The sequence below is a fragment of the Ambystoma mexicanum genome, chromosome 2p (genome assembly GCF_040938575.1).
Source record: "Ambystoma mexicanum isolate Mex_15411 chromosome 2p, UKY_AmexF1_1, whole genome shotgun sequence".
NCBI lineage: Eukaryota > Metazoa > Chordata > Amphibia > Caudata > Ambystomatidae > Ambystoma > Ambystoma mexicanum.
Genome location: NC_090923.1, coordinates 1,445,317,346 through 1,445,333,784, shown reverse-complemented (window position 1 = coordinate 1,445,333,784; position 16,439 = coordinate 1,445,317,346). Strand labels below are relative to the sequence as shown.

At 44.9% G+C, this 16,439-nt stretch overlaps 1 protein-coding gene across 8 annotated transcripts in view; it reads right to left on the bottom strand.

Moving 5' to 3' along the window:
- SLC4A2 (solute carrier family 4 member 2) overlaps positions 1 to 16,439 on the bottom strand; it is a 1,509,271-nt gene that overhangs the window by 51,221 nt on the left and 1,441,611 nt on the right. For all 8 annotated transcript variants that reach the window (XM_069645996.1, XM_069645995.1, XM_069646002.1 and 5 more), the window contains 2 exons: positions 9,886 to 10,055; positions 2,311 to 2,484 (listed from right to left, as the gene is read on the bottom strand). In XM_069645996.1, the coding sequence (XP_069502097.1) occupies positions 2,311 to 2,484; positions 9,886 to 10,055 (344 nt within the window). The remainder of the gene's footprint in view (positions 1 to 2,310; positions 2,485 to 9,885; positions 10,056 to 16,439) is intronic.

Below are 16,439 nucleotides of genomic sequence, written 5' to 3'. Positions count from 1 at the left end.
CAGATGCATATCTTATGCATATCTTATGCATATCTTATGCGGGTCTGTGATCGACTTCTTGGCGCTGCATTTTAGGTACTTTTTAATGGCCGTCTTCGGAGTATTCAGAGCTGAAGACGTGGTCATTTTCAAAACATTTTAGAAGAAAACTGAAGCGCGTCGTAATTCTCAAAGCAATCGCATCTGTGGAAAAACGGAACTGAAGCCAATGGGCGCTGCGTGTGGTATATGTACTCGATGATGACGCCAGCCGCGATTGAAGCCCTTAAGAGACATTGAGTCGAGCATCTTGATGCACATCGCCCTCTGCTGAGTGAAAGCATTTTCCGAAGCAGCTGAAGCTGGAAACGTAGATATCCTAAGATGAGGAATACGTGGGAGGAAACAATTCATTCAAAAGTATCAGAATTAAATATTTCGGAATCTGTCACCAAAGTCGTCATACCGTGGTGTGATGTGATATCCCCCCATAATGAGAGTTTTATATGCTCTCTGAGAGGGTGGAGCAATATGTAAATGGCTTGGTTTGGTAGATTATAGGGACAGGGAAAACCGGGTAAGGGAACAGAGCAAATTCTGAGTTGAACAGTAGAGGTCTTATGATAACTGATATTAAGTATTACCTTTAATCTGCACAGTTAAAGACTCATCTTGAATGGCATGACCAATTAAGCTAATAGTCCTATTAATAGATATATTAAGTGTCCCTATCAGTTATTCTAGATAAGGTTGCTGGATACTCAGACAGCACTTTTAGGCTTATTAAAAGCTCCAACATGGAATTTGGGAAGAGGGTAGGCGATGAGGCTTTATGGTTTGTCTGCTCCCATCTCCTGTGTCCCTGATATTTGATGACCCAGACATTTCTCCAGAGTACAGAACTCACACTTCTGATGAATGAGCAACAGCAGGGTTTCAATAAAGTTTGCAGACATACAATGGAATATCCATGCTAATATGTGCCCAGTGTAAGGAGAAATTTGAGCTAACAGAAGCAGAGATAGTTATCAACATATTCTACTGAGAAGCCTTTAATTTGCAGATCACAGGTGATGGATCAAGACAACATACTAAGTTAAATATCTGTGCAAAGTTGCACAGAACAGCTATGCAGTTTACCCCCTTATCACTCCTTCCAACTCTAAACACACCTATGACCTACTGCAAGCAGAACGTAGGACAAGAGGTTCCGTCCAATATGTGGGTCACCACTGGAAAATGTGCTGCCAAGAACATAGTCATTTGAGACTAAGGACAATGGTAAGTTATATTTCGGTGTGACCATACTCCACATACAATCTACACAATCTACTCTACAATTATCTGACCACCACGGAAGGAGATGCTTCCAGAGAAGGATGATTATACAGATCAGATGGAACTGTATCAAAGCATTCCCCTTTCAAAGCAGCCGTGTTGCTAAGGGCCAAAGATAACTGAGGAATGTATTTAGCTTGATCAGCCATTTGCGTTCGCAGATTGCTAACAATCATTCTGGTTGCAGCAAGGCTCATGGTCACCCATTACAGGAAACCTGTGGACGCTCCTTCCCATTCCAACAATGTAGCTAAACATTTGTTAAGTGTTAGCGATTCGCAACATTTTAGCAACCATTAATGATCGCTTACCAAAACTTTTAAAAACACTTTCATTGACTTTACTCATCATATGATATGACAGCTAGTATTACAACTCCATTTATAAAATTGTTTTAAGAGTACTAACCTCCTGCTCTTCAACCCATTTCAGCTCTGCCTTGCCTGAACTATACCATGCAAACATTACATCCTTGCCCACCAACGAGCCTTTAATTAGCATGAAACTATAATGTTTGAATTCTGGTTTGGTTATCTGAGATCAAACAATGTAGTTGCTTTGAATGTTTTCTGTAATCAATACAAAGAAATTCAAAACCTGATAAGCTTTCGTATTAGTGGGCTCTGACAAGCTGTGATGCAGCAGCAATTTAAATAACAGTTAAACAACTTAGCACAGTTGGACAGTGTGGCAAACAACGACGCAAGTAACAAGGTCTGGCAGGTGGAAGTGAGATTTGACCAACTGTAAGGCAAGAAGATTTTGAGGAGATACAGCACGGGTTGATTTTTATAAACTATGATGCAGGTGTAATTTGACAAGCTGTGGCACATGCAGAATTGGGAAAGTTGTGGCACTGGGGCGGATTTTAACACATTGTAGTGATTTGGGCTTGCTGCAGTGCCGAAGGAATTTGATAACCTGTGGCTCAGGCAGAATTTGTGAAGCGTTGAGGAAGGTGGACATTGATTCATGCAGCAAATCCGCACTTACACATTTCAGCTCCCGGTCAGTGAATATTCTGCTCAGCACAAACATCCGCAGAGGCACAGTCAGGATGAGAATGAAGGGAAAGGCCAGTGAGGCCACTGTAGACATCACGGCCCACAGAATGGCGAGGCAGGCCAGCTGTAGTGCTGTGAATAGGTGCATCCGTAGTGTGCGCACCTAAGGAGTCAAGCAAAACAAAGACCAGGGTTAACAAAGGATTTATTAAAGCTAGCTGTATCCACTGCTAACTAAACCATGAACCAAAATCGAGACCGGCGTCTATCTAGAAACTTCAACACAGCTTGCAACACGTTCCAGAAATAGATACACCTTTACCTAATACTGCAGGGCAAACAATCCAGGGACACATGTGTCTATGATACCCGAGTCACTCTTGCACCTAACCCAGCTAGAACCTCAATAGGTACTAAAACATGCCTTTATCACCCCCTACAGAGCAAAGACTGAAAGAGAGAGCCACAGAAACACACACAACCCATAGATGGGAGCCATACCGAGTTAGATACCCTTCTTAAATCTGCCAACAGAGCAGGGTCACAAAGTAGAAACAGACACTCTTCTACAACACTATAAGACAACAGCAGGTCTCACAAATTCTTACAAATCCCACTAGACCTGCAGGGGCAGTTCCTTAGTTCACATCATCTACAGCAGGTCTCACAAATTCTTGCAAATTCCACTAGACCTGCAGGGGCCGTTCCTTAGTTCACAACATCTACCCAAGAGAAATGTACTCACCCTATTGTGATGGGTGACAAAATATTTAGCAGTGCTGTCTGTAAAGTGGTACATGTCATCATAAGCACACTTCATATTTGGTGCAATCCAAAGGCCAGCAACCCACAGCAAGACCTATTTGCTATTTACTGCAAACAAAGTTTGTTTGCATTATCTGTCAAAGGTTTCAAATAACCCCATACACCCAAGCAAGATCCAGTGCCATGCAAATGGTACTCGTCCCTTAATAAAATCGCCTTGCCTATGCGAGTGGGCTAGTAGATTTCGTGAGCCCTGCAGAGGGATCACAACCCAAACACACACATCACTCTCCGACTAGCACCACAGCAAAGACCACAATCCAGAGGCAGAGACAATATATATGGGATACATTACTCACCGTAATCATCTTTCTGATGCTTGTATCTGCTTAAATTCACATGCTGTGCATAGGCCAACATCTAGTGGAAGCTGCGGAGTATTACGGTTGTTGTTTTGGAAATTCGGAAAGGGACGTCAACACGGCGTGCCAGTAATACTATCCCTAGTGTGACATCCACTGTACCCATGGTCCTTTATGCGTTGAGGTCCATGAGATTGTTTTGTTTCTGACATGAGGTAGCATGAAGTGTGCGTGAGTACAGGTGTATCCAAGCAGATATGTATCAGACAAACTCATAAACATCCATGCACCTTCTCTTCAAGGGGAGGAAGGGTGGGTCGCATGTGAATCTAAGCAGATACAAGCATCAGAAATACGATTACGGTGAGTAATGTATCCCTTCTGAGGCTTGTGGAATCTGCTTAGATCACATGCTGTGCATAGATTAGCAAGCAGTTTTAGGAGAAGGTGGTGAGTTGTGAGAAGGTTCATTGGCAAACAGATGTTTTAGAACCGCTTGTCCCACCTGTGTATCTGTCTTGGAATGTGTGTCAATGCAGTAGTGCTGGGTGAAGGTGAGTACTGAGCTCTATGAGCTGCTTTGCAAATGCTGTCGAGGAGGACATTTGCAATGAAAACCAGAGTAGATCCTATGCTCCTTGTGGACTGAGCTCTTGGCGTGAAAGGCAGTGTTTTGTTTGATAAAGAATAGCACAGTTGTATACATCTGACTATCCATCTGGAGAAGGCATTCTTGGAAATGCAGTCTCCTTCTCTGCTTGGTGCTACGGAGACAAACAGTTGATCTGTTTTCCAGAGCGGTCTGGTCTTGTTTACATAGTAAAGGATCGCCCTCCTTACATCTAGTGTATGGAGTTTAACCTCAGCTGAGCTGGTGAGGTTCTGGAAGAAGGGCGGCAGCTCAATGGACTGGTTTACGTGAAATTTAGAAATAAACTTAGGGGAAAACCTAAAATGAGTGCATAAAACCAGTTTGTCCTTGTGTATGATAAAGAAAGGATCCTGCACTGACAATGCTTGTAATTCACTAAGTCTTCTTATGGAAGTAATAGCCACTAAGAAGGCAGTCTTTTACATCAGGTGCTTAAGACTTTACTTATGCATCGGCTCGAAGGGGTCCCCCATGAGCTTAGTGAGTACTACATTGAAATCCCATTCCGGCGATGGGTTAGAAATGGGAGGGTGGAGTCGTTTTACTCCCTCCATAAATGCTTTAATGACCGGTACCTTCCACCATGATACTTTATTGTGGGAGCTGGTGTAGGCTGATAAAGCCACCAGGTACACCTTTATGGAGTTGAAGACTAACCCCGAATCTAGCAAGTGGAGCATATAATTTAGAATGTGTGATGGAGTACATTCTATGGGGTTTATTTGTTTAGACTGACACCAAACTACAAATCGCCTCAACTTTTTAAAATAATAGTGCCTAGAGTTAGGTTTCTTTGCTTCCTTTAGGATATCCATACACCTTTGTGGCAGATTAAGATGTCCGAACTCTGTGACCTCAGGAGCCACGCTGCCAAATTCATGGACTGAGGTTGAGGGAGCACTGTGGTTCCCCCGTGTTAAGTGAGTAGGTTTGACTGGCACAGGAGTTTGATGGGATCGCACATCGCCAGTTTGCCCAAATGCAGATACAATGGCTGTCTCGCCCACATGGGAGCAACTAGGATGAGCGTCACCTGTGAATGTTGTTCACCACTTTGTTCATCGGAGGAGTGGGAGGAAAAGTATAGGGAAATCTCCCTGACTAGTTCTTCGATAGGGCTTTCCCCTTGGAGCCTGGATGTTGGAACCTGGCCGTGAAGTCTGGGCATTGCTTGTTTTTGCTTGTGGCGAACAAGTCTGGCGTTTGAGAGAAGAGGTGATCTACCTCTTCTGTGTCTAGTTGCCATTCGTGTTCCTCTGGTAGGGGATCTCTGCTTAGAGAGTCTGCTAACATATTGAGTTCCCCTGAAACGTGTTGTGAGGATAAGAATATCTTCCGTTTGAATGCCCACTTCCAAATCCGTTGTGCTAGTTTGAACAGATTCGTAGAGTGTGTGCCCCCCTGTTTGTTGATGTAGAACATCGCTGTTATACTGTCTGTGAGTATTTGTACCGACAGATTAGTTAGCTGTATCTCGAATGCCTACAAGGCTTTGAATACTTCCAGCAGATCTAACAGGTTGATGTGGTTCTGTGCCGACGCATGACACCACAGACCCTGAGCTGTGTGATGAAGGTAATGAGCCCCCCACCCGGCAAGCGAAGCGTCTGTTGTCACTATCGCTTGCACCTCTGGGTCGTGGAAGGTTTTGCCCTTTAAGAGATTCTCCCTTGTCCACCAGCGAAGGTTTTGTACTAGTGTTGGAGAAACAACGAACACTAAATCGTCGTACTGACAACTTCCCTGAGACCACTGTTTTGCCAACCACTCCTGCATGGGGCACATGCGCAGGAGTGCGTGTGGCACCAAGTAAATGCAAGATGCCATCATGCCTAGCAATCGCATAGCTTTGCGTACGCTTATCTGGCGGCCAGCTTGATAATGAGGTATCTGCAGTAAGATGTTTTGGACTCTTTCCTCTGATGGAAAGCCCAACCCCTCCTTTGAGTCTATTACAGCTCCTAGGAACTGTTTGGTTGTGCTGGGCACTAGACTCGTTTATCAAGAAACCCAATTGAAAGAGAAGGTTGATGGGCTTTTGAATGTTTTTTCTGCAAATTTGGGGAGTCTCCCCTGTAATCAGCCAGTCCAGGTAAGGGTACACTGGGATTGCATCCCTGCGCAGGTGCGCTGCCACCACCGCCAGTATGTTTTTGAATACCCTTGGAGCTGACGCTATTCCGAATGGTAGCACTTTGAATTGGTAGTGCTGGTTTGCTATCTTGAATCGCAAGAATCTTCTGTGCGCTGGGAACATCGTAATATGAAAATAAGCATCTTTCATATCCAATATTGCCATGTAATCCCCCCGTTTTAGCAGAGGGATTACTTCTTGTAGCGTAGTCATGCAAAATTCTTGTGGCTCAACTTATTTGTTTGCAGGGCGTAGGTCTAATACTGGGCGCATTGTTAGATCTTTCTTTGGCACAAGGAAGTAGGTTGAATAAATACCCTTGTTTAGCTGGTTGGCCGGGACGAACACTATGGCGTCCTTTTGGAGCAGCATAGTGATTTCCTTGAGAAGGATGCGTTGTTCTTCCTCCCAAGTTTTTCTTCTGGCGCGGGAGATGTTTCCAGGGTCGCTGGATTAGTTCCACACAGTACCCGCCCGCCACAGTGGATATCACCCATTTGTCTGAGGTGATCCCTTACCATGCTTGGGTGAAGTTTTAAATACGCCCTCCTACTGGAGACGCATGGGAGGGCACCTGAAGCGAAATGTCACAGTTTTGGAGGTGTTGCTCCACCTCTACAGGTGGAGGCCCTCCCCTGGCTGCGAAATCGGCACTGTCCTCTTGGGTAACTCTGTGAGGATTGGCCCTGATTGTTGCCCCAGGATGACCCTCTGAAGCAACGGAAATTACCATTCCATCTTTGGCTTGATGGTTTCTCTGTAAGCTGTCCTAGGGACTTCAGAGTATCATATTTGTCTTTTGCGGACTTTAGAGCGCCCTCTACTGCCTTACCAAAGAGGAGGTTGGGCTCAATGGGCACGTTTAGCAATGTTGCTTGTGTCTCCTGCTTAAAGTAAGATTGGCTCAGCCAAGCATGGCGCTTAATAATACTGCCTTCCGCAATTATTCTTCCCACATTATCAGTGGCGTCTAAATGATTTTTTAGGATGCAGCCTGAGACAGCACTGTCCTCTGCTGCTACCTGGGCCAATTGTGTTTTTAATGGTTCCGGGGCTGATGACAGTTAGCTATTCTAGCCTGAAAGGCCGCAAAAGAGGCTACCTTCCTGCCCATGGTGTAAAGGCGTTTCCTTTCCTTGTCAGGTGGCGCCTCAGAGGAAGCTAGTGGAGTACCCGCTATCTTTCTTGTGGTTGTAACCACGAATGAGTCAGGTTTAAGTTGTCCCCTGATATAGAGGGGGTCGGTGGGTGCTGGGCGGAAGAGTTTCTCTATGCGTGTGTTAACCGCATGCATCTGATTTGGTGTCTCCAGAGACGGTTGGATCCTTCTCTGGACGGACTGTAGGATTGGGATAAACTGGATAACTGATTTTTTATCCCCCAGTATATCCTCCACAAAATCCTCGTCCTGCTGAGTCTCTTGGGTTCTGATCTGAAAATGTTCAGCCGCCTTAATCAGCATGTCATTTAGAAGGGGCTGCTTGTCAAAAGGCGAATCAGCCACCGGAGGGTCCTGGTTGATGAGAGAGTCAATAGTGTACATCTCTGTCTACTCCTCGTCATCACCATAATTTTACTCTGTGCCCTTCTGAGCTGTATAGGCATCTACAGCCTCAGCATCTTAATCATAATAGTCTGTGTCATAAAGATCTACATAGGGAGGATCAACCTGTGGTGAAATGTCCAGGGTGTCTGGACGAGACTTTTTAGATGGAGGTTGACTAGTAGGGGCATTTGCAATGGCTTGTGAGCCAGAAGCAGCTGTAGTAGGAGTAGTGTTCTGGATGCTTTGAAAGGCTTCTGGATTTTCTTTCATAAAAATTGCCAATAAAAGTAATTTTCCTCATGACCCTATCTATGTCTTCACATGTCCATTGGGTTGAGCTTGGAATGGACATGGGGCCTAGTGTGGAAGCCTGAGGGGTTACAGTGCCTATCAAGGAGTCCTTGTCTGGTAAGGAATATTTCCCCTGAGGTTGAGAACCCTTGTGAGTGTGGGACGTCTATGATCTATCCTTATGAAGCGTTTTAGAAGAGCAATTTTTAGACCCTTTATCCGTCCTCAGCCCTTTCGGTACGTGTTTTGCCACCAAGTGGGCTAGTCCTGCTTGTACTGAGGTCTTACCCAATTTCGACAAAGAACGTGGAACCTCGGTTGCGGAATGGCCCGACACGACATCATCCAACGTGCTACGATCGGGTGCGGATTTATGTACGACGTCTGTGCTGTCTTTCGACAATCGGGACCTGTCATGTGGCGATCTGGATCGCGAATGCCCAGAGGACAGTGAACTTGTGGACCTTTCCCTGGATGTTGTACGTGGGCCCTTATTCGATGCTATTGTGCGTCCGTCTACGATGGCGGAAAAAAACAATCTCGACGCATGAAGGACCATGGGTACAGTGGACGTCACACTACGGATAGTATTACTGGCGCACCCTATCGACGCCCCTTTTTGAATTTCGAAAACAACAACTGTAATACTCTGCAGCTTCCACTAGATGTCGGCCTATTCACAGCATGTGATCTAAGCAGATTCCACAAGCCTCAGAAATATATATGTGTGTGTATATATATATATATATATATATATATATCTGTTATGCCCTGTTTCCTTCCCATTTAGCCTTGTGGCGCTTTGAAACACAATTCTGTTGCATAAAGCGCCTTACAAATGCTCAATAAAATAAAAAAATAAATAAAACATGACAGCTGCTAACTAAGCATAATAAGATTGTATTACAACTGCTGACATGCTTCTAACGAAGACAGCCATACCACTGAAATAAAGAGACAAATAGCCTGTCATCGCCTGCAAACAGTGAGAACAATTCAGAAGACACCAAACTAACACTGCTAAAACAGAAGTGATAACAACCCAGAGTAAAGCACTCCTCATCCAACAGCTAACATAACAGAGATCCCAATAGTGAAAGATACCCATCTCACATCTGCATACATAGAAGGGAGCACAATAAAGATACCAATATTGCTATTATTTGCTAGCAAAGCTGATACCTTAACATTCCTGAGATGGATAGCCCTTTGCTTTCTTCTAACATATTAAGGAACAACAATTCAGACCAATCGAGACAAAACAATCCTTTCCCATGGGCAAACATGGAGGCCACTGTAGACACCCCTTTAACGCAGCGAATAAAATACAGAAAAAAACTTCTCTACAACCGACTACCCCAGGCGCTACAACAAGCCACAGATAAACAGCCCTTTTCCACCCTCTAAGAATGGCATCCTTATTCTAACCAGATCCAGTTCTATGATCTGCTACCATGGCGGGGACTCTACTCAAGAGGGACTCTACTCAAGAGGGACTCATCTCTATTGCCTTTTCACATCTGGTATTATAATCCAGGCCGGAAGACTCATTATGGACATGCAAATATTGCAGAGATGTAGAGTGAGCTATGTGTCACATTCCATAGCGACTGGGATCGAACCTCAAAGACAAATAGTACACACCCATTTGCACCTAAAATAAATCACTGCAGAAGAGAACCAGTCAGCGCTTCTATATAAGGCTGTGTGAATATCCTACTATTGTCCAAACCCTGAAGAATAGATTTCATAACGCACTGAGATTTGTTAACTACTGGGGTGATACTATACCCCTTCATATAACGGTGTCTTACCTTTTTGACAAAGACAACATCAGGGTGGTGCTTTGGTGGCATCAGGAGAAGCATTAAACGCTCGTAAAACTGTATTCCGTTCAGAGACGTAATGCCCATGTACAGGAAGATGCCAAAGAGAACTGCAAGCGGGATTTGTCGGAGAACTTCCCCAATGACTATAGAAAGACCTGCAAGAAAAGCAAATGCGATGAAAGGAAGGTTCCCCTTATGACAACTGTCTGTGTAAACCGAATTTAAAATACTTTCAAACTAAACATAAACCTACCCAACAAAGTAACAAGAATAATCTATACATGACACACCAAAGCACCATGACTCAGCATAAACACCCAACAAATACCTACCCAACAAACTACTATCCAACACACACACACAACATGCACACCAAACACATTTACACAGCAAACACACACAAAATGACAACTACTCAGCACACAATAAAAATAAAAACCAGACAATTTCAGTACATATAAATTATATTATGTTATTTCTATTTGTACTGTGCACTGCTGCCAATTGCATGGTCTCCAGGTCCTCTTGTGAATCTGAAAGAGAAATTAGGGGAGGAGAGAGTGGTTAGAGAATTAGCAGGAAGGATTGTGCTCAACTCTTTGTGCTGGTAAAAACAGGAGAAACTTGCATCAGTGTGGGTGAATTCTCTAGGTAATTAGTGGTGATTTTCCAGAGGTCTGTTTCCAGAGTTAGACCTGAGTGGGAGAGGAAGATCAGTGCATTGTAGGTGGGTTTTAGCAGTATTTCTTGAGCGGTGTAGAGTTTTGACTAAGTTGTGGTGGGCAAAGGTATAACTTTTGGTTTTGCCGACAATGTAGTGCTGTTTGATCTCACCCCCTTTGGTTTACAACGGAAATTGTCATTGTTTGATGCATATGCAGTTTAGAACAATCTAAAGGTAAACAAATCAAAATCAAGAGTATGTATATTCTCAACAAGGAGAAATCCAAAAACAATGAAATGGCAAGAGGGAGATGAGCCACTGGAGTGAGTATCTGCCCTGACCTATCTGGGATACGAAGTTGCAAACTCTGTATCCCGAGAGGGAGGGATAAAACATCTAACCAGCAAAACTGGTCCGCTTCTCGCAAAAATGAGGCTGGTATACACATAGCTATGTGCATTCTCACTGACTCCCCTGATTAGGTTTTACCTAATGCAGGTGGAGCCGACGATTTTGTACGGGCTGGATATCATCCTAAAGGAGTTAGGGAAGCAGTTAAATACAAACCAAGGTAAACTCTGGAAAAAGATCTTGAGGCTGGCAAACTCAGTACCCAACACCGGGATATGGCACGAGTTTGGGTTAGTCTCACTTGCCACGAGGGCCAGATGGAGGAACCTTTTGAGTTATGCAAAATTTCTAAACCCTCCTCCAGATTCCCTGTTCCAAAAATGGGGCGAAGTGCAAACTTGCACTTCTGGAACATCAATTAACATACTGAAGTTTGAGATCAGAGAGCTTTTAAGTGAAATTGTCTCTTCAAAAGCAGAGATGATAATCAATCAAGCTAAAGTAAAGAAAAAGGTATTTCAATATGACTGGGGGAAAACGTCAGAAGAAATAGCAAAGTATAGTTTGTGCAGGGAATACTCAAAATTGGTGTACAAAAGGGAACAGATTTCGAAATACCTGATTATCTTCCCATGCCCTAAAAGGAGATTACTATACCTTGGTTTCCAATTAAACCAAATGCCTACCCTTGAGAGAGTGGGAAACTGGAAAGGGGATACAGAAAATAGAAGCTGTAGGCTATGTGGCATCACTGAGCTCAAAGAAACCACAAAACAACTGGTTATGGGTTTGTGATAAGGCGGTGGAAAGGAAGGGAGATCAGAGCCAGGTCAAGGCCTCAAGCAAGAAGCTTTTCAGACCTTGGGGGATGAGGTCTTAATGGAGGGAGGGACATTACAACCTAGGAGTGACAGACAACTGAGCCACTTATAATGGTATAGAACAAGAAGGACTCTAAGAATGCCACCCTGATACAAGCGTTCTGTGTTTTCTTTTGAATCAGAGAGAGGATTTGGAGGAGGAACCGGTACCTGAGGAGGAGGTGACATATGAGTGGGCCTATTGACTGCCGGGTCCCTGGAGAAACTGAGGTTCTTAAGGCACCCGTTGTGCCCAGTTCTGTTGTGTCAGGTTCAAAGAGGATAAATAAGTGATTGTGCAAAAGGAGAAAGGAAGTTGGCGAGTGGTCCAGCGCCGATCAGGTTAACGGACTTTCAGGCCTGACAAGAGCAGCTGTCAACAGCCAGCATCGACGGAGAAGCTGCCGGGTCTGCGGTTCCCCTCCTCAGCCCCACCTTCCTGGAGGAGGAGCCGCGGTGCAAGCCTCCCCTGTTGAATTCTCAGCAGGGACAGAGGGCCCGACTCGCACAGCGAATCAGCAACGCCGACGACAGAACGGCTGTTGCCTTGCCAAGCCCTGAAGGTTCACTTGAGCGAGCGAGGAGGGGCGGACCGCTCGGGGCACGGAGAAGCGGTGCTGGTGAAGGTACTGGATGAAAGGTGAGCGGGGTGAGAGTGTGGATGGAAGTGAACGGAGAGAAAGGTAGCCGACCGAATAACGCTTTATAAGGAAGCCTTATAGCCCGAAGTTGAAGGCTGGAATAGCACCGCCCCTAAGACTGACCAAGATACCTTCCTCCTGGTCACGGAAAGAGGAAGAGGAAAAGCGAACATTGAGAGGCAGCGTGAAATTATAGACTTTTAGATGAATGTGGCTATTAGTGATCAATTCCCCGAACTGATGAACACAGGGACTTCCCTTTCTGAGAGGCAACCAATCTGTGAGAGCAACCTGTTAGAGCAGTCTGAGACCACGTTAACACAGAGAGTTTGGTCCTCTGAAGATGGAGCCGAGCACCAGTTGAATACTTCCAAAGTTAAAGAAGGCCGTTATTTTTCCAAAAATAAAAGCCAGTTGAGTTTGAAGAATCAAAGAGTGGTCTGCTTATTGTCAACAACACACAGGGTTGTGATGCCTTAAGGGAAGAAAGGGTAAGATAACTAGATACATCACATGGGTGTGAGGCCCTGTGGGTCAGATTGATGGGTGGGCAAGTACACAGTCTCATACTAAGCACTGTGCGACTTCCTGTACAAAATCCTGGAGGAGCTAGGAAAGGTAACATTGGAAGGAAACTATTCCCAAAGTGGTTTAGCTTGCAATGGTGTAAAGTGAGCTGCATGCTCTCCATTTTGGTTCACATTTTGGTGTACCTTCTCTGCTTTCATATTTTTTCTGTTTTAGTACGTATATATAAGTCTATAACAAATGTTTGAAAATAGTACAAAATATTTTCTTTTAACCTGTTTATCTTTTTAACATTTTATGTTCGTTTGAACACTTGTGAAAGGATCCTTCCAGTTTGATACATTTTTGTATGTAAAAAGTTGGGATTAAAAAAAAAAAAAGAAAAAAGGGATATATTTTAGATTTATATTGTGTTGGTGGATAGAAATGAGTGTATCGAGTGAGGTGTTTGCAAAGTGAGGTTGTTAGTTCTTTGGGTTATATACCTCCTCTTTCTCCTCTCTCATCCCTGCTTGCCTGACCGCCATCCAGGGATGGTGTGCAGATAACGACTTCTGTCTTAATGGAGGTAATATGGAGATCATTCTCATTGGGACACCTGCACCCTGTTTTCCCCCTATCCTCTAGCCCACTTCCAGCTTCACCTCTTTAGAGGTATTCTCCCTTTCCTCACCTTCCCCAGAAGCTCGATGGCTCCAGAGCTCTGGTCCTCTCTAGGCTGGACTACTGCAACAGCCTCTTCCTCAATCTCCCTCTTTCCTCCCTACACCCCCTTGAGCTATCCAGAATCCAGAATAGGGCTGCAAGACTTGGCCTCAAGCCTAGGGACCGTATCTCTCCAGCCCTAAAATCTCTCCACTGGCTCCAGGTGGCAGCAAGGATCATATTCAAGACCCTCTGCATCATTCACAAGGCTTTCTGGGGCCTAGGACCACGCTATCTCCAACTTTCCCTCCCTAAAGAATGCACTGTTAGAGCCGAATGCCACAAGGCATAGTAGGACTGGGTGTTTTTTTTGCAAATGTTATTTCTTCCCTTGTTACCTCCCCATTGTGCCTCGTGGCACCTTGAAACACCATTAGGTTATATAGGCACCTAACACATCATCAATAAATAAATAAATCACTAGCGTGACGCCAGAAGGCTTGGGTCCTGAACAACCGAAAAAGTTGGGAGACAGAGAGGGAAAAGCGACCATCTCGTCTGGTGGCATGACCATACGGAAGACGTGATGGGACTGGGGCCCGTTAACTGATGCCGAGAGCAGACTGCATTGGAGGGATCGGATCCCAATCACCGCATGAGGTGCATCAGCTGCCAAGTCGAGCTGCAGAAGGGAAGCAAATGCTCCCGGGGAGGTAATGCCTTTGAGAGGGGTGAACTGTGAGACAACAGACTGGCAAAGCAATAAGGCTTACGGGATCCTGTAAAACCTGAATGGGCAGACACCCTACCAAGGCCCTGCTAACGCAATCCTATTGAAGGGCTTTGCGAAGCCCTGGGAAACTGAAAGACAGTAGACACTCAAAGTTGGAGAAGCCACAAGGGTTACGGGAGCCCAGGAAACCAAACGGCAGAGGCACAGAGGGCCATAGGACTTTGGGGAGTCCTGTAAACATGATGAAGAGAGATCTGGGAGGTTTCCAGTTGTTAAAAACAAGTCAAGAACATTGTCAAGCACCAAATTGGAAATGGTGAACAGTTGTTAACAAAACCTCGCCTTTTCTCAGAAGAAGGAAACCGTATATATAAAGTGTATACCGAAACAGCAGAAAGGCTGAGGACTGTACAGCAAGAAATTGATGAACTTTGTGTAAAGAGATCCAGAACCTGATTAACATTTAAAACCTTTCACTTGGAAAGGGGACCCAAGTGTTTGGCCAGGCATAAGCCAAAACCTGAGGCTATTGCTCCAGCCTCTTTCTTTTTTGTTGTTAATTTTCTCCTAAGAGGTAGGGCCAGTTAGACATTAGGATTTGGACTAAGGACTATTTCTTTTGGGACATTTGATGAGCACCATTAGTTTTAGCTTGTTAGGCAGGAAACTTCCCTCATTGAGGTAGGGCTACCTAGGCGTTTTCTTTTTAATTTGAATAAAAACCCTTAAACATTTTTTTTAAACTTTATTTTTTGGGTTTTTCAAAACAAGTTAACAAATCCAACTGGGCACCCGTTTAAGAATATATCGCTGTCGTCCCCGCCCATTCCCTCCCCCCGCCCTGCCCAGCGCCATCTATTTCTACTATTATTCAATGTCAACAGTCTGTACATTGCAGATGAGACTCCTTGGAGGACCTCTGGAATCCCCATCGGGGTTGGGGAATGCGAAGAGGGTGTGTCTGCGTGGACATCAAGTATGAGATGTACAGGCCCGATGAGCATTTGTAGTGGTAGTGTCTTTATGAAGTCTGTTTACACGTCTTGGCAGTAAGTTACATCCTTTTGCCATCTTTGAAGAGTTGGCGGGGGTCTGCGGCCCCATGAGCATGCAATCCTCCTTCTTGCTAGGACCAGCAGAAGACCTGTTAGCTTACGGACGGCTGGTGGCAGGTGTCTAGTTAAGCCAAGGAGCCTTAGGACGGGGGTTGGGTCCAATTGTTCTCTGATAATTGCAGGGTTTTTTTCAAGCACTTGGCTCCAGAATTGAAAGATCCGTGGGCAGGACCAGGCCAGGTGCACAAAGTCCGCCTCCGGGGCCCTGCAGCGATCACAGACTGCCGAGATTGTTGACCGTTGTGTGTGGAGCTTCATTGGCATGTGGTACACCTGGTGTATATAATTGAAGTGAATTTGTTTGTAGCTAGTGTTGAGAGATACTTTCTGGGTTTGTTGCAGAATATAGGTCCAGTCGTCGTCTGTTATTCGGGTCTTCAGGGCTTTCTCCCATCTCTTTCTAGGTTTTACGGTGGTTGGGGTCGTGTCGGTTAGGAGTGCTTTGTATATCTCCGAAAACTAGCCTGCCTTCGCCCTGTGATTGTATCACCTTATGGAGTAGTTGCCATGTGGGTGGTTGACTTGGAAATGTGGTGAAGTCGGTCTGGAGTGCGTGGCGGAGCCGGAAGTAGATAAACAGGTCTAGTGTGTTGTTGCATCCCTTGTCTTTTGCCTGCTGTAGGGTTAGAAATGTACCTTCTGGGAACAGGTCGCCCAATGATCTGATCTGCAGTTTATTTGTCCAATTTAAATATATCTTTGGTCGTTAGGGGTATTCCAGGTATAAATGTTGCTGGGAGTAGAGGGGAAAACATGGGTTGAATGTCATATTTCAGTGCGATTTTCTTTCAGATCGCGTAGGTAACCTGTACAATGTTTAGAGTATTGTGTGGAACTTCTAGCTGGCCAATGATAATTGCCTTAAGTAGATAGGGAGTCGCCAGAGCCCTCTCGACCTGGACATGGGGTCTAATAAAGTGCGTAGCGTACCAATGCCCAAGAAACTGGACTTGCGCGGCCCAGTAATAGCTTTCAATGTCAACGAGCGCCAGGCCCCCCTTT